Here is an 18,097-nt window from a genome sequence, read left to right as displayed (position 1 = left end):
TCTTGACAATCCATATGTCCAGAAGGCACTTAAAATAAAAATTAGGGGGCGCCTGGGTGGCTCAGTGGGTTAAGCCACTGCCTTCGGCTCAGGTCATGATCTCAGGGTCCTGGGATCGAGTCCCGCATCGGGCTCTCTGCTCAGCAGGGAGCCTGCTTCCTCCTCTCTCTCTCTGCCTGCCTCTCTGCCTACTTGTAATCTCTCTCTGTCAAATAAATAAATAAAATCTTAAAAAAAAATAAAAATTAGGTAATTTACAAGCAGTATGAACATCACTGTTAGTGAGGACATAAATACACAGTAGAGAAGCACTAAACCAAAGCCATCTTAAAATCTATGGCCTAATAATCTCTACCAAGACTGAGCTGACCCACCAAGCCATCCATAACTAACCTTTAGAGAAAATACTTCTTGATATTTTTTAAGAATTAAAAAAATTATCTTATATTTAGAATTTTAGAATCTGCTTGAATCTATGCAAAAATTGAGCAAGCAAAATGTTTATACTGGTGTTTGTAATAAAACTGGCCATCCTCTTAGAGGGATCAATTTATTTGGGTCAGTGGAGATGAGCTGAGATACACTTAATTCTATGGGGAAGACAGGGAGAGGGTAGGATAGAAATAAGATCGCTTCTTTCTTTTCCAATTTAAAGGACAATTTTTCAAGTTTTATAAATTCAGTTCACAAACTTTTATTGCCCTCTGTTTCTGGGCCCTCTAAAATAAAGCCAATGAAATCTATAAACACACAACCATTTTCCTTTTATGTCTCTTGCCCCAGAACTGAAGGTAGCATATCATAATAAATCCCATTTTGAGAATTAGCAAAAGCCTCCATTGCGCCCCCTGGCTTCTCAACTAATTGTGACACGTTCACCATGTATCTGGGCGTCAGGTCACAGTGGGAGTTTCAAATCTCCCAGATCTGCCTGCTTCTGATGAAGCAGAGCTGTATGTAGTGCAACCTACAATCAAATCAGAATCCAGCGAGAAAACATTTCATCATCATGATTCTCTAGGTTGTTTAAAATTTGCCAAATAATTATGCATGACTCTTTCCTTAGGCTTTTTCCGAATATTTTAAATTTTGAATCATGATAATCACCAAGGCGGAAATTATGAATGGATTGACATCTGGACTAGAACCCAATAATTTACATAACCTTTCCACAACCTTTTTTTGATCCTTAGTACTCTAGAGGCAGGCATTATTATTCCCACTTTATAACTTCTTATCTCTGAGAAATTATGTGAGAAAAGTTCATTTTAACCCTCAAGTAAAAGCTCAACTGTTTGGAACCAGAAGAGACCCCAAATAGTCAGAGGAATGCTGAAAAAGAAAACCAAAGCTGGTGGCATCACAATCCTGGGCTTCAAGCTCTATTACAAAGCTAAATCATCAAGACAGTAAGGGGTACTGACACAAAGACAGATACATAGATTAATGGAACACAATGGAGAACCCAGAAATGGATATGGACCCTTAACTTTATGGTCAACTAATCTTTGACAAAGCGGGAAAGAATATCCAATGGAAAAAGAACAGTCTTTTCAATAAACGGTGCTGAGAAAATTGGACAGCCACATGTAGAAGAATGAAACTGGACAATTTTTTTTACACCATACACTAAAACAGACTCAAAAATGGATGAAAGACCTAAATGTGAGACAGGAATCCCTCAAGATCCTAGAAGAGAACATAAGCAGCAACCTCTGTGACTGGCTCCAGCAACTTCTTTCAGGACACATCTCAAAGGCAAGAGAAACAAAAACAAACAAAAAAAGTTATTAGGACTTCATCAAGATAAAAATCTTTTGCACAGCAAAGGAAACAGTGAATAAAAGGTAACCTACAGACTGGGAAAAGATATTTGCAAGTGACGTATCAGATAAAGAGCTTGTATCCAAGATCTATAAAGAACTTCGCAAATTCGAATCTGTAAGGAACTTTTCAAAAACCAAATAAATGGACAGAAGAAATGGGCAGGAGACATGAACAGACATAGCTCTCATATCTCTGAGAATGACATACAAATGGCCAACAGACACATGAAAAAAAATGTTCAACATCACTCAGCATTAGAGAAATACAAATCCAAACCACACTTGAGATATTACCTCATACCAGTCAGAATGGCTAAAATTAGTCAGTCAGAAAACAACAAATGTTGATGAGGATGCAGAGAAAGGTACATCCTCTTACACTGTTGGTGGGTATGCAAGCTGGTGCAGCCATTCTGGAAAACAGTATGGAGTTTCCTCAAGAAGTTAAAAAGCTACCTTATGATCCAGCAATTGTACTACTAGGGATACACCCCAAAGATAGAAATGTAGTGACCCTAATGTTCATAGCAGCAATGTCCATAATAGCCAAACAAACTTTGGAGAGAGCCCAGATGTCCACTGAAGATTATAATCTTCATCCATACACACACACACACACACACACACACACACACAGATACATATCTATCTATCTATCTATTTAGATCTGTATAGATATATACACATACATACACAATGGAATATTACTCAGCCTTTGGAGAGAACAAATACCATTTACATTGATGTGGATGGAACTAGAGGGCATTATGCTGAGCAAAATAAGTCAAAACCTATCATAGTTTCACTCATGTAGAAAATAAGAAACAGCACAGAGGATCATAGTGGAAGGGAGGGAAAACTGAATGGGAAGTGATCAGAGAAGGAGAAACAAACTAAGGGTTGCTGGAGGGAAGGGAGGTGGGGGTGTGGATAATTCGGAGATGGGCATCAAGGAGGCACATGATGTGATGAGCATGGGATGTTATATGCAATTGATAAGTTATTGAACACCACATTTGAAACTAATGATGTACTATATGTTGGCCAATTGGGCGCCTGGGTGGCTCAGAGGGTTGGGCCTCTGCCTTTGGCTCAGGTCATGATCTCAGGGTCCTGGGATCGAGTCCCGCATCGGGCTCTCTGCTTGGCTGGGAGCCTGCTTCCTCCTCTCTCTCTCTCTGCCTGCCTCTCTACCTGCTTGTGATCTCTGTCTGTCAAATAAATAAATAAAATCTTTAAAAAAAAATTCTCAACTGGCCATATAAACATACAGAGCATATGTAATGTCCAGATATACCTTTGCTACCTTCCTGTTCCATTATAACTGTTAATAACTATAGTCTTTGTCAGAATACTCAAATTGGCCTTACTGCCAGAGAATGAAGAGTTCGTGGATCAAACAGAAGCTTTTCTCCAAGGGGAAGCCTCTGACTCTCAACATGAAGTTCTCTTAGTCCTTCTAATCCTTCTAAACCTTCTATGACAGCAATGTAATTGCCTCCCAGATACCTGCAAAATAGAAAACAATTTTAAATACGCGTTCTGAGAATCATGGTCTGTAAACATGACAAAAACATAACAATCACTGAGCTGAGTGAAAATTACATATGTGGAAATTTCAGAATCGTCTTTTAATGAATCAATGAAAGCTTTATTTATATGATTCTTATACTTAATTTAGTCTAAGAAATAAGTTTATTTTTTTAAAGTAAGAGAATTGGAATAGTCCTTATTAAATGATCTACCAGTATTACTTTTATATATTAGGTGAAGAATCATCTGGATAGAAGGGTCTTTTTTTTTTAAGCTTTTTACAATATATTTCAGAGAGAGTGTGAGAAAGAGCATGAGGGGGGTGGAGGGAGAGGGAGAGGTAGACTCCCTGCTGAGCAGGGAGCCCAACACAGGGTTCCATCCCAGGTCCCTGAGATCATGACCTGAGCTGAAGGCTGAACCAACTGAGCCACCTAGGCTACCTCCCAGGGTATTAGTTTTAAAAATGGAAGATTTGGGGGCCTAACGCCAGAGACTCTCATTTGGCTATCTAGATCAGAACCCAACAATCTGCATTTTTTAAAAATATTTTATTTACTTATTTGACAGAGAGAGTTCACAAGTAGGCAGAGAGGCAGGCAGAGAGAGAGGGGGGAAGCAGGCTCCCTGCTGAGCAGAGAACCTGACATGGAGCTCGATCCCAGGACCCTGAGATCAGGACCCGCGCCGAAGGCAGAGGCTCAACCCTCTGAGCCACCCAGGCACCCTGCAATCTGCATTTTTAATTAGCATTTTCTACCCTACTCTCTTCCCATTTTGAGGTTCTTGGCCTACTTTTGAGAAGCACTGGTAATTCTTCCAGTCTGGGAAAAATGAATAAACCAGTCTTCATTGTTGAATTAAAATCATTATAGGCAGTAAATGCCTTTTTACAATCAAATCAACAGTATCAACTCTATGACCCTGCCTCTTTGAGATGTGTGATTCTGAAAGGAGAGCTCATCTGGTTTCCATGGAAACTTTTTTCACCAGTTGAGTCTTTAGGGATGCTTTAGGTATCCTTATAAGTGGTTAAGACAACTCACCCTCCTGCAAAAGAAAAGTGTGTCAGGCTTAATGAGACAAATTGCCAAGTATTACATGTGTAACAGTTTATTTTGTACTAATAATACTATAAGAGAATAAAAATTGAGGCCTGTTCCACACAACTGCAGATAATGGAAAGGCCCGCATGCAAACATATTACTGTAATGATTACAAACAATTACATTACTTAAAAATAAAAACACTTACAGTTTTTCCAGTTTCTTTAATGACCTGAGGTTCTCTATACATGAAAGACAATTGTTTTGTAGGTATAAGTGAGTCAGGTTTGTAGCGTAATTCAAGTTAGTCATTTGACTAATACGGTTATCATACAAATATAAAACACTAAGATTTTTGCAAGGAGAGAGGTCTTCCTAAAAGAAAACAAAAACAGGTCATACTTAATTTCTCCTGAAAATTTAGAAGTTTGTTTTAAAGAAAGTTCTTTACTTAACCGTTCTGCGAGTTTCCTTATGTTTAATATAAAAGAAAAGTATTTCTCTGTTCTTAGCACAGTCAAAACAAGTCTTGAATGATAGTAAAATTAGTTCTAGGTTTTGTATTCTGTAGCTATATCAATAAAATTGTATTTGTTAGGAAAGATTTTCCTAGGGCAAGCAGTTTTCTTTGGAAGCAGTTAGGTTCCTCTGGAAGTTGAAGCATTTAACAAATTATTGTTTTAACATTATAAATCAGGGTTTTAAAAAAATTTACTTATGTATTTGAAAGAGAATGAGTGAGAGCAAGAGAGAGAGAATGAGTGCAGGGGAGGGGTTTAGAGGTGGAGGGAGAAGGAGAAGAAAACTCGCTGCTGAGCATGAGTTAAACTGAGTTAAGCCAGGATGCTTAACAGACTGAGCCACCCAGGCATTCCTATAAATCAGGTCTTAATCTTTCTCTAGGATTGGAAGTAAACATGTTTGTGATACTGAAAATGGGAAGTCATATAGATAGTCAGGAGCAATAGATTAATAAACTACGATAATGCTATTGAAGGGAATGCTCTTTCACCATTAGATATCCTTTAGTTACTTTAGCAATGTTTTGTAGATCTCAAAATGAAAACAGTACATTCAATATGACCCAGTATTGTAAAATTATATGAAAACATGCTAGAAAAAAGACTGGAAGGACATCACCTACATGTTAATAGTGGTCTTTTCTGCATGATGGGATTAGGCCAGTTTCTTTTAATATGTATTTCATAGAAATGCACACGAGTTACTTTTTTTTTCTGATTGAAAAATTTTTATTGATAAGTAACTGTTAAGAACATTCATTTCTCTTGAGTCTGCTGTCAACTATTATACTTAAATTATAACATTCAGCAAAGAGATTTTTTTTTTAAAAAGGCATCCACCGATGATCTAATAAACACAATGTGCTTTCTCACACCAGTTACTTTGGAGATAAGAAAATAATTAAAGGTATATATTTTTTAAGTTTGCCATTTCTTATGTGGTGGTAGAGTCAGCCTAGAGTAAGCAGGCAAGAGATAAAGTGAAGCTATGCTCAAAAGTACCTCAGCTTGGGATGCCTGTCTGGCTGAGCTGGTGGAGCCTGAAACTTTTGACCTTGAAGTTGTAAGTTCGAGCCCCACATTAGGCATAGAGATTTTTTTAAAAAAAATAAAATCTTGGGACGCCTGGGTGGCTCAGTTGGTTAAGCAGCTGCCTTCAGCTCAGGTCATGATCCCAGTGTCCTGGGATCGAGTCCCACATCGGGCTCCTTGCTCAGCAGGGAACTTGCTTCTCCCTCTGCCTCTGCCTGCCATTCTGTCTGCCTGTGCTCGCTCTCTCCCCCTCTCTCTCTCTGATAAATAAATAAAATCTTTAAAAAAAAAAATAAAATCTTAAAAAATATCAACTTTTATTAAAAAGATTTAAAAAATATAACCACATCTTGGGAATTGTGTTTACAAGGTATTCTTAGTGTGAATTTTTTTTTAGAGTGAGAATAAGCATGGGTGCACGTGCATGTGATAGGGTTGGGGGTGGGGGAGAAGGACAGAGGGAAAGCAAGAGAAAGAATCCCAAGCAGGCTTCATCTGCAGGCTCCATCCCCCTGACATGGGGCCCAATCTCATGACCCTGAGATCACGACCTGAGCTGAAATTAAGAGTGGGGCACTTAACCAACTCAGCCACCCAGCCACCCAGGTGCCCAACTGAATTATAGTTGGCCTTTGAACAACATGGATTTGAACTACGTGGGTCCACTTATACATGGATTCTTTTTCTATATATATTGTACAGTACTGCAATGTATCTTATCTTTCTTATGACTTTCTTAATAACACTTTCTTTTCTCTAGCTTATTTTGTATGTATATAATGCAAGGACTTTCAATTGTGTTGGGTGATAGCGTGTTGGGGAATGTGGTGGGGGTGTTGGAGTCCCTAACTCTGCATAGCTCCAGGGTTAACTGTGCTTTAACTAGTTTGCTTTGCTTCTAAAAAAGATCATCTAAACCAAAGGAGCACTGATTGTGAGGAGACAAAAGAACATTAAATGGAGGCTTTCTGCAGAAGACAAGTCTGTAATGGTATGAAGAAGTAGAGAGTTTTCTGGGCAATTGGATTCATGGGGAGAAGAATCACTAAGAAACTGGAAAGAAGGGACGTCTGGATGGTTCAGTTAAACGTCTGCCTTTGGCTCCGGTCATGATCCCAGAGTCCTAGGATTGAATCCTACACATCCTCCTGCTTGTGTGCTCTCAGTCTCTCTCTCTGACAAAAAAATAAAATATAATTAAAAAAAAAAAGAAACTGGGACGCCTGGGTGGCTCAGTGGATTAAGCCACTGCCTTCGGCTCAGGTCATGATCTCAGTGTCCTGGGATCGAGCCCCGCATCGGGCTCTTTGCTCAGCGGGAGCCTGCTTCTCTCTCTCTCTGCCTGACTCTCCGCCTACTTGTGATCTCTCTCTCTGTCAAATAAATAAATAAAATTAAAAAAAAAAAAAAAGAAACTGAAAAGAAATACAGAATAGGAACTTGGTAGAATCTCTGCAAAAAAAAAAAAATTATCTTGATTGAGAGTTGTGCTTGTGGCTTTGGTATTTTTTTTCACTCATTTTGATAAACATTTATTAAGCAGTTAATATGGGTTAGCTGCTAAATTGGATTGGAGGGGGAGCTTTAGAGTGATGTGAACAAAACAGACATCATCCCCACCCTCACATATCTTATATTTCTGAGAAAATTTCTCTTGTCTATAGTCTTTAGCATTTTATTTTAGACAACAGAAACCAATACAAATGGCCTAAAAGTGTTATTTCTCCTCTTAAAGCTTCCCAAAAGCCAAGAATTAGCTAAACACAGAGAAAATATAGTGTCAGAGTATATTCAAACAAACGTAATCTTGTCTGATATAAATTATAGTATAATCTCCATTTATATAACCAGTTAAATTATGAGTGAAAAAGATTTCACTATTAAAGTTTTGAAATACGATATTTGCATAGTTAATTCTTGCTATCTTGTTAAAAAAAAAAAAACAACTCATATTCCAAGGAACTGGAATTATAAAAAGTATTATCTTTGAAACTACTTTCTAACACCCACTTTCTTTTATCTTTTTTCTTTTTTTAAAGATTTTATTTATTTATTTGACAGACAGAGATCACAAGTAGGCAGAGAGGCAGAGAGAGAGAGGAGAAAGCAGGCTCCCCGCCGAGCAGAGAGCTCTATCCCAGGACACTGGGATCATGACCTGAGCCCAAGGCAAAGGCTTTAACCCACTGAGCCACCCAGGCGCCCCTAACATCCACTTTCAAATCTAGTTTGCTACACTATAGAATATTTCAGGGGGACATATATATTTAGCACATATATTTAATAATCACGATGGTATATTTTATAGAGACTTAGTTTTAATAATTTTAACATCAAAAGCAAGAAATTAAAGTGAAAACAATATACTAATCAAAACACAGTAAGTATGATCAAAATACAGGTAATAAGGTTGTATTTTCTGACACCTATTTTAAATTTTACATTGTTAATTATCTAAAAATAGGAAACAATTTCAGAATTCTTACAATCGCATCTATATTTTTGTCTGAAAAATTTATATGAGTTATTTTCTTCAGGTAGCGTGAGGTGGTTTCTTCTTTTCGGGGTTTAAGATTGCTATTTTTGGCTATTAGATCCAAGGTTAGTCGAACCATGATTTCTTCCTGAATCAAACTCTCAGCAGTAGCTCGGTTCTGATATCATCTCAAAAGCAGGTTTAGGTATTGTTTTATGCCCAACTTTCTAAAAATTAAAAAAAAGGAATATTATCTACATGATAATTTAGGAAAAATTATTTTGACGTTTTAATTTTCTTATATAAAACTATTTGATAAGCTACTTTGGAGGCATTTTTAAAGGCACTTAGGTATTTTCTAAGTTTATAGACTTAATTGTTTTTAAAACACCAAAATTAGTTAAATATACAATGCTCATTCACTTCTACTTTTAAATCTTTTCCTCTCCCTAGTACTGAGTTGTTACTGTGGGCATCTTTTAAAAGATTTTTTTCCTCTCAAGAAATATTATCTTATGTTCTCATATGAAGAGACTAAGGCCCAGAGATCTGTCTCAAACTACGGAAGGTAGTGGCAGTTGAGAATGCAACCAAGTCTTCTGGCTCCTTTTTCCATAGTACCCATGGTGATTATATTTTCAAAACCCTGAAAACAGAACACATCATGTAAAAACTGTGAGTATGTACATAGGACAATGGTGCAAAATTCTTGAAAATGGAGCTGGCCTTGAAATTTATTATGTTACTACAACTGTAATCCACAAAGAGGCAACATAAGGCAGTGTTTTTCAGTCCAGACTGCCTGGTTCAGATTTTGGCTCCACTGCCCCCTGGTCAGGCAATCTTGGGCAGGGTAAATCAGTTTTGTTTTTTCCACTAGTGTCCCCCCATTCACAGTAAAAACCAGGCAAAGGGCCTGGGCTGAGGTATATTTGGTGGGTTTACTCTGCTTTCTCTTTCTGCACATTCCATGTAAAAACATAGCCAGTGGTAAGCATCAGGAGGCTATATTACCTCTGTTTATTATACAATTAGGTTAATAATGGTACCTACTTCCAAGGAATATTATGAAGATTACCTAAGATAATCATGTATAGAATATTCTGCATGGTGTCTGGTACACAAGTCAATAAACATTTGCTATCACCATTATTATTTTATTGTTTTGTTCACAAGTAAGGTGAATACTATCTATTTCACTGTTTCACCTGGAATACATTAGGGTTATTAAATAAGGGGAACATACTATTAATAAAATTAATTAATTAATAAAATATTGCTTTATGTAAGAGATCCATATGTGGTCCATAGGTTTAAAGTAACCCATTTTTTTCAATCATCTTGGAAGTATAACTATTTAAGTGATAAATATCCCAGTTTTGTAAAATTTATTATATTTTTAAAGTACAGTTTAAAATTGAGTGATATTATTCTCATATATCTGGAATTTCACCAACCAAACACCTCAGTTTGCATCATATTCTGGACAGGAAACCAATGCATCAGAAGAAAAATGAATTTAGTAGAAGATGGCCTCCAATTTGTATTCTCATACATTGACATATAACTAACTACACAGGCTATATGATATAAAATGCCCACAATAAAATATTCAAAGATATGGATTATAACCATATACACTTCAGAATGCAAAATGTAATCTATAGAATAAAATTGATAAATCTTTGTAGATTTTTGAAATTTGCATGAATTCATTTTACAACCAAAATTTAAGATTATTGTTTACAGATCAAATTTCAAACATGAAAATAATATTCTGAACAAAGTTTCTAATTAAGTAAAAAAACCCATTTTTAATATTGCCTGAAAAATCATTCATAATGAAAGCGTAAAGAATAACACCACAATCATGAACCTATAGTCCACCTTAAAATATAAAACATTATAAATACATTTGGGGGGCAATTGGGTGGCTCAGTGGGTTAAGCCTCTGCCTTCAGCTCAGGTCATGATCTCAGGGTCCTGGGATTGAGCTCCGCCTTGGACTCCCTGCTCAGTGGGGAGACTGCTCCCCATTCCCCGCCGAGCCCCCCCACCTGCCTCTCTGCCTACTTGTGATCTCTGTCAAATAAAAAGAAAAAAAAAAACCATTTGGAACCTTTCTATACCTTTCTACCTATTCTCTTTTTAGAGTTTAGTGTTAGATGTCTCATTTTTAGAGTTTAGAGTTATATTCATGTCTTTATACTTTTGCTACAGATGTATGTATATTTAAACAATATATAGTACTTTTTAAAATGTATTTTTACAGTCATAAATGGCACTACTCTGATTCCAGCTTTCTATTTTGCTTAATGTTTTGTTTGTGAGAATCATCAGAGTTGATATGTGTAGCTCTAGAATATTTGTATCACTGTGTAATTTTTTTTTTTAAGATTTTATTTATTTGTTTGACAGATAGAGATCACAAGTAGGCAGAGAGAGAGGGGGAAGGAGGCTCCCTCCTGAGCAGAGAGCCTGATTCGGGCTCAATCCCAGGACCCTGGGATCATGACCTGAGCTGAAGGCAGAGGCTTTAACCCACTGAGCTACCCAGGCGCCCCTTGCTGTGTAACATTCTATTGTAAGGAATTTATTTCCTACAATGATAGATCTTTAGGTGTTCTTCTTTTTCAGTGTTGCTTTTATGATTCTTATATACATGACATTTTTAACACACGTCCAAGAGTTTCTTTAGGGTTTAAAACTGGGAGTGGCTATTTCTGGGTTGGACATTTTCAATTTTGCTTTTAATTGCCAAACTGTTCTCCAAATGAGTTTTACCAGTGCAGTTAAGAGAGGTCTTTCTTCTTTACAATACATTCTGTACCAGTGTCAGTACTTAATATTGGCTGTCTTTTTGCTAATCTGTTGGGTGTGAAGTGATAGCTCATTATTTCTGTTTTTCTCAGATCTTTTTTATAAGTAAAAATAAAGCAAAAAAGGGATTTGAAAACAGCCAGGTCAGTATTCTCATCTCCTCCTTGTGTTTTAATTTGTATTCTATAATTACTAGAGATTGAGGGTCTTTTCTTGTTTATCACCATGTGGAGTTCATTTTCTGTTAATTGTGGTTTCTTATATTTTGTCCATTTTTCCTAATGGGTTGTGTTTTTATAAGTAATTTTTAGATACACTGTATTTTTTTCAGATACCAGTATTTCTTTGATTATATATGTAGCAAATATCTATTTCCCGATTATACTTTGTCTTTTCTCCTTTTTTCCCCCAGTTTATGTTTAATGGCATTTTCTAAAAAAAAAAACAAGCTGTAAATTTTTAATGTGGTTAAATGTATCATTTTTTTTGCTCATGTTTTATGCTTTTTGTGGCTTATTTAGTAATTCCTTTGCTACCCGCATTTTAAGAGAAAGACCTCTTTTTTTTCTTTTTCTTGTAGACATGTTTAGGTTTTGCTTTGCACATTTTGTCTGCATTGCTGTGATCAGAAGCAGCAATCAGTGGTCAGAGGACAGATCCTTGATGTTTGGTGGCTAGTGTGCTTTTGCCCATTTTGGCTTCTGCAAGCTGTATGTAAGGTGCTCCAGAAACCCCTGTGTAACTTCTTGCTGTGGGTTTGGGGGTAGAGGATTAGTTGCTGTAGAGGTGAGATTGACCAAAGTTTATTGAGGTTTGTGGTCTAAGTCTTCCCCTGGAAGTTGTAAGCCTTCATTAGATACCAGGTTCTAAAATATTTACACCAGATTCTATCAGTGCATTTGTTGTGTAGGTGGAGAAACAGATGCATCCTACTCAGCCATATTCCCAGAATCCTCTCTTCCTTTTTTTTAAAAAACATTTTAAAAATTTATTTATTTTAAAAGATTTTTTTTTATTTGACAGAGAGACCCCTAGCGAAAGAGGGAACACAAGCAGGGGGAGTGGGAGAGGGAGAAGCAGACCCCACTCTGAGCAGGGAGAGAGCCTACCTGGGGCTCATTCCCATGATCCTGGGATCATAACCTGAGCTTTAGGCAGATGCTCAATGAATAAGTCACCCAGGCACCCCGAATCCTTTCCTCTTTAACCCTTTTATACACATTTTAAAATCAAAATGGTAAATTCTCACGTTCCATGAAAAATCCTGTCAGGATTTTGTTAGGAATTGCATTGAATTTATAAACAATTTGTGAAGCACTAATATTGAGTCTTCTTTTCCATCACTGTGGTATGCCTCTCTAATTTAGGCATGCTGCTTTAATGATTTTCAATAGTTTCACAGTTTTCTTGTAATTAAGACCATGCATAATTTTTTTGTCGTTTTTAAGGATCATATCTTTGTTGATATTGCAAGTGACAGGTTTTTTTTTAGGAATTACATTCTCTGGAGCTAGTATGTAGAAATGCAATATTTTAAAAAATATATTTGAAATATTTAAAATATTTTAAAAATGTGATTTCTTTAGCTACTATTTTAAAATTTTAGAACTTTTTCTGGAAATTTCAAATATTGTTTTTACACTGATAACCGTAGTGAAAATGCACATCTTAAAGTGGTTATATGCCCCAGGCTTTCTTTCTTACAGCTGAGGCAGGAAACTGTTGTACAGGTGACCATGCACAAGCAACCCTGTGCTATAAAGGAGGTGATGCCCTATGGGGTAATTTTTATCTGTGGGGGACAGAAGTTACAAATTATTTTTTCTTCCTTCTTTTCCCTGTGTACTTTCAGAAGACACAGCCATTTCAAAGGTCTCACTGAAGACAGCTCTGGTCTTCAGGGTTATATACTGGGCTATATTTGTCCTCCTTCCATCTCTCTCTCATTCCTTTTTTCCTTCTCTCTTGCTTCCCTGAGATTATAACCCCCCCCCCCAAAGTGTTATCATATGAGTCTTTGCTTCAGGCTCTGTTTTCTAAACTGGGCTAAAACAGATAAATTTTGTATCATCTATTTTTTTTTTATTTTTTTTTAAAAGATTTTATTTATTTATTTGTAAGAGAGAGAGAGTGAGAGCGAGCACAGGCAGAGAGAGTGGAAGGCAGAGTCAGAGGGAGAAGCAGGCTCCCTGCGGAGCAAGGAGCCCGATGTGGGACTCGATCCCAGGACGCTGGGATCATGACCTGAGCCGAAGGCAGCTGCTTAACCAACTGAGCCACCCAGGCGTCCCAATTTTGTATCATCTAAATCCTCATGAATGACCTTGCTATAAATGGATTTTGTCTGTGGGTTCCAGTACACAAGCTGGTGTTTGTATAGAAATTAATTAAATTGTCTCAGGTAATTAGAAAAGCAAAGGGGCAATGGACCTCATCAACGAGCTATAGGAAAACTTTCCAGGGGCTTGAATATGGAAAGGGAAATAACTGAATCAACCCATAACACAAAATAATATAGACTTCATTCAAAAGAACCTGCATTGTACCGGTCAAATCCAGAGAGGATTTAGTTTCATCAGAACACCACTATTCATCTTGTTAATGTAAGATTAATTTGAACTTTATTGGTATTGTAGTTTACTTTAGAGATACTATAAGTTTCAGGTATTTCAATGGAACCTAGTTAGGGTTTGGACGCATTTTAGAACATTATAATAAAAATAATTATGTCAACACTTGTGGGGTGTCCTTGCTTTTCTTTAAAAAGAGGTTCATTATTTTCTAAAGTTTGAGAAACAGCTTTTTCATAATTTTTCATTACTAGATACCGGTTATTTCGGGATTCCTCCTGCCTAGGATATCTCTTATCTCTCCGGATTGCCATTGGGGACAGATTAGAGCTGCTTTACAAGCTCTGAGAAACCATTTTAATGGACGCTTTGCCTTAATTTATCTCTTGGGGTTCCCACAGGCTACAGGCAGTGGATTTTTCCGAATTTAGTTTGAATATTTCCCTTAGCGAGCCTCAGGCTCACTGGCTTCCCAATGCTCTACATCGCCAGGCTCCCAGGTTTTCCTTTTCAAACTCATATCCGTTTCACAGATCCCGCTCCCTCAGCCCGGCGCCCATCACTCTAGCCGTGTCTCCCTCCTCTGGAGCTGTTTCCCATCCTTGCCTGATTCTAGCTATTTGTTAAAATACAAAAACGTCCAGACTGATTTTCTGTAAATTCTAGATGTCTAGAGATAAGGCTTAGGGTTTTTCATTTTAACCAGTGACCCAAGCAAGTCTTAATGGCAGGCAAGTTTGAGAAACGTAGCTCTAGGGTTTCCTTAGTCCCCACGCCTCTTCCCTGTAGGCACCTCACCACTTGCGGGACGAGCCGAGTCTGGAAGTCAAGTCTGTAAAATTTCTTAGGCGCCAGGTTCCTCAGCAGCCCTGGTGCGGTTGCCTGGTGACCAGACGCCTTTGCCCGGGCCGCGGTTTCCGGGCAATCTCGCGATGTCTCCGGAAGCCCCTCTGCTGTGGCCTGGCGCGGGGTCACTGTGACGCGGCGGCGGGACGTTAGACGGGGTCCGAGTGAAGCCACTTAGCTTGGCGAAGCCGTGAAGCCTCGGTCATATTAGCGGTTTAGTGAGCGAAACAGCAGCCTGAACAGTTTTTGTCAGGGCACAATTTCCCCCTACCGGATTATCCTTCTGTCAGTTTTGAATGATTCCTTGCCCAATAACCAGCTTTACCCAGTAGCAGGAGGAGGACATTGTCTGAACCAAAGTACAGTCCATTCTTCACTCTTTCCTCGGGTAACATCCAAAGTCCTTAGGGTAACATTCCAGTTCTTTCATCATGATCAGCTTCACTGCTTGCTTCTTGCCCGGCTATTCTCCAGTATTCCAATCTGACAATTGGCCCAGTATGCCCTGTTTAAATTTCTCCTCTCCTCATGGCTTCTCAAAGCAGCAATAGGACACACCTTTATTTCCTCAATTCTTTATTTCCCTTTTGAGTTTCAAGGACCCAGCTTGAAATTAGCACATCCTTTTTAAAGGTTTCCTATGTACTCAGTCTTGTTAAGTGTTGTTCTTCTCTGCCCCCCAAACAACTAGGATATATTAAATCCTTTAGCATAGCACTTAACACATTACTATGTATCTGTTAGCCATTTTCTGCAATAAGGTGGTAAATTCTTTGAGGGCAAGGATTCTGTCTTTAAGTTCTCTATTCTCCGGACCTAGCAAAGTGTCTTATACATTAGCAGTCACTTCAAAATGTTTGTAAAACAAGTAATATATAAATGAAGGAGACCAACAATAGAGCAAGGAACAGACATTTACATTGGGAAGACTGGAGCTCATTAAGGATATGGTGAATTGAGCAATCTGGATGTAAGGGACAGTACAACTTGGAGAACAGTAACAGTTGTGATCTTAGTGGGAAAGGGAGGGAGGGGAAGGGGGAGGGGGAGAGAGTAAAGGATGGGGGTAGGTCTGGGAAACAATGGAAAGTTGTCATTGCTATTCCTTGAGCAAAGAAACATCAGAACAGAAAACTGTTAGAGTTGCAAGGGAACTTAGAGCCCATGTGACAGTCCAACTTGTCATTTTGCAAATAAGGAAACTTCCAGACCTAGAGGAAGGAAAGAAATATGTGAAGGTCCCATCTGAGGTGACAGAGAAAAATAACCCCTTGGGCTTCTGATTTCAGGCTCAAGTCCCCTTTCCTTATGCCTCATTGACTGTTACAGTAAGAGTAGCTTAGAAGGAAAGATAAGGGGATACAGACAGATGAACCCTTACCCCATTCAGAACACTGTTGCTAAAATCCAGTTGTGAGGGAATTTTGGCCTGGATTAGGTTGAAGGCAAAGGAAGTGTCAAGGACTGAACAAATTTAGGAGGCATCTTGAAACACTGTTTAATAGAGATCGATAGGATAAAAAGGGAGGAAGAAGTTGGAAGAAAATTCCTGGATGTTGGCTAGGATAAAGAAATGATAGGGGAGAAAGAGGAAAGGTGGCAAGAAAGTTGAAGTGAAGTGGATGAGTTTGGTTTATAGCTATTAAGTGTAGAGTGAGATAGGCTTAATAGTTTCCAGGATAGATGTAACCATTGAAACCATGCAGTCATAATGATAGTGTGGGAAAAACTAGAGAAAAGAGATATTGAAAGTCAATAACTATGCCAACTAGTTTGGATAGAAGAGGGAAGCAAAGTTAATTATCATGTCAGAGACAGAGTCATCAGAGGTGATATTTGTTCAGAGAACAAATAATAATTAAGTGAATTAGAACCTAGTAAGTTAGATTCGGATACTAGGCAAAGAGTTTGAAGAGGAGGAGTACCTACAGAATAAAAGGCTATAGAAAGATACAAGAAAGTAAAGAATGATTAAAATAATGTGACTAAAGGGGCACCTGGGTGGCTCAGTGGGTTAAAGTCACTGCCTTCTGCTCAGGTCATGATCCCAGGGTCCTGGGAATTGAGCCCTGCATCAGGTTCTCTGCTCAGCAGGGAGCCTGCTTCCCTTCCTCTTGCTCTGCTTGCCTGTCTGCCTACTTATGATCTCCGTCAAATAAATAAATAAAATCTTTAAAATAATATGACTAAAGTACTAAGGCACAAATCAGATGCCCTTTTTACTTGTGTTGTAGGTCATTTATTTGGGAACAGCTTTATTAATGTAAGCAGGGCTGTTCTGTGTTCTGGGTTGCTCTCACTTAACTTGCTGCTAAGATTACTTTGCTGGAAGCATGTTTGACAATACTTGATTGAAAATCAGTTGCTCTGTTAATCATTGTTTTTGTAACAATTACACATATCATTATAAAAACGTATGATCTCATTTGTCATAAAATTATGTACACATTTAAATGTCTAAAGTATATATATCTACATCTATTCATGTAAGGATTTAGATGTAGATATATACCTCTATACCAAAAAAAGTAATAGTGGTTATTTCTTGACCACAGTCTTGAGAGACTGTTTCTTTCTCTCTCTCTCTCTTTTTTTTTTTTCAGTAATCAGGGTTTTAAAAAATGATAAAATTATTATACTAAAAGTTCATTTTAGATTCTGATCTTCATGGAATTGGAAATATCTTTGTGACTGCTGGTATTTAATTAATTAATCTTTTTGGAAATCACCAAATTACTAATGAGTTTTTTTAATGCAACAAGTTGAGCTTAAGGCAAAGTATTTTCTCATTAAGATGTGAAATATAATTCCTGTCTAGTGGCACACAGTGTTAAACAATCATCTGTGTATTTTCCAATGTGGCAGAAATTTGGCAGACTATAAGAAATACTTGTCTTCAGTGACACTTTTGTAAGTTCAGTGTAAAGTACTCTAAGATTTACACTCTGACAGATGCTGGTAAATTTGTATTGTAAAAAAAAATGTGAAGTCTTGAGAGTCATTTTAAAAGGTACTCTTGGAAGACTAGTGCTACAAACGCACATTTTAAAATGTCTCCCCTCGAGTTTCCAAGTACCTTTAGACAGAAACACACTTTTTGTTTCATATATTGTTCTATCTTTGTCAATTAAATGTATATATTTCCCAACATCCTAGAGTACATATCATATAGCCCTTTGTGAGACCCTAAGCAGACATCTTAATGATTAGTTACTTTCATTAAGAAACCAACAAATTAAAGGGCCTGGACATGTATATCATCATATAACTTTGTAGAGAAAAATTAGCAGTTATTGGAGTTAATTCTTTTTTTTTTTTTTTTGTCTTGACCTTATAGATTGGTAAATATTAGTGAGTCTGGTAAGCAGACTTCTAAGATGGCCTCAGTGATCTTATATCCTGGTATTCGTGCCCTTGTATGATCTCT

At 37.5% G+C, this 18,097-nt stretch overlaps 1 protein-coding gene and 1 non-coding gene across 6 annotated transcripts in view; both read right to left on the bottom strand.

The window, feature by feature from the left end:
- The window catches only part of PPP1R42 (protein phosphatase 1 regulatory subunit 42), a 62,568-nt gene extending 47,730 nt beyond the window's left edge, over positions 1-14,838 (bottom strand). The window contains exons 1-4 of one of the 5 annotated variants that reach the window (XM_045075722.1): positions 14,623-14,798; positions 8,445-8,661; positions 4,614-4,780; positions 3,197-3,335 (exon numbers count right to left, since the gene is read on the bottom strand). In XM_045075722.1, coding sequence (XP_044931657.1) covers positions 3,197-3,335; positions 4,614-4,780; positions 8,445-8,573 — 435 coding nt within the window. In that variant the 5' untranslated portion in view covers positions 8,574-8,661; positions 14,623-14,798. Of the gene's footprint in view, positions 1-3,196; positions 3,336-4,613; positions 4,781-8,444; positions 8,662-14,617 lie in introns of all 5 variants that reach the window. The other 4 variants (XM_045075718.1, XM_045075717.1, XM_045075716.1 and 1 more) reach the window with 4 other exon arrangements.
- Positions 9,312-9,441, bottom strand: LOC123390920. Its single transcript, XR_006605507.1, has one exon. It is a non-coding gene; the product is annotated as a small nucleolar RNA SNORA51 (small nucleolar RNA).
- Positions 14,839-18,097: the final 3,259 nt, after the last annotated feature.

The sequence above is a fragment of the Mustela putorius genome, unplaced genomic scaffold, assembly GCF_011764305.1.
Source record: "Mustela putorius furo isolate JIRA1106 unplaced genomic scaffold, ASM1176430v1.1 tig00000151_pilon_pilon_pilon, whole genome shotgun sequence".
NCBI lineage: Eukaryota > Metazoa > Chordata > Mammalia > Carnivora > Mustelidae > Mustela > Mustela putorius.
Note: the sequence above shows the minus strand (reverse complement) of the source record. Positions and strands in the feature narration are given on the sequence as shown.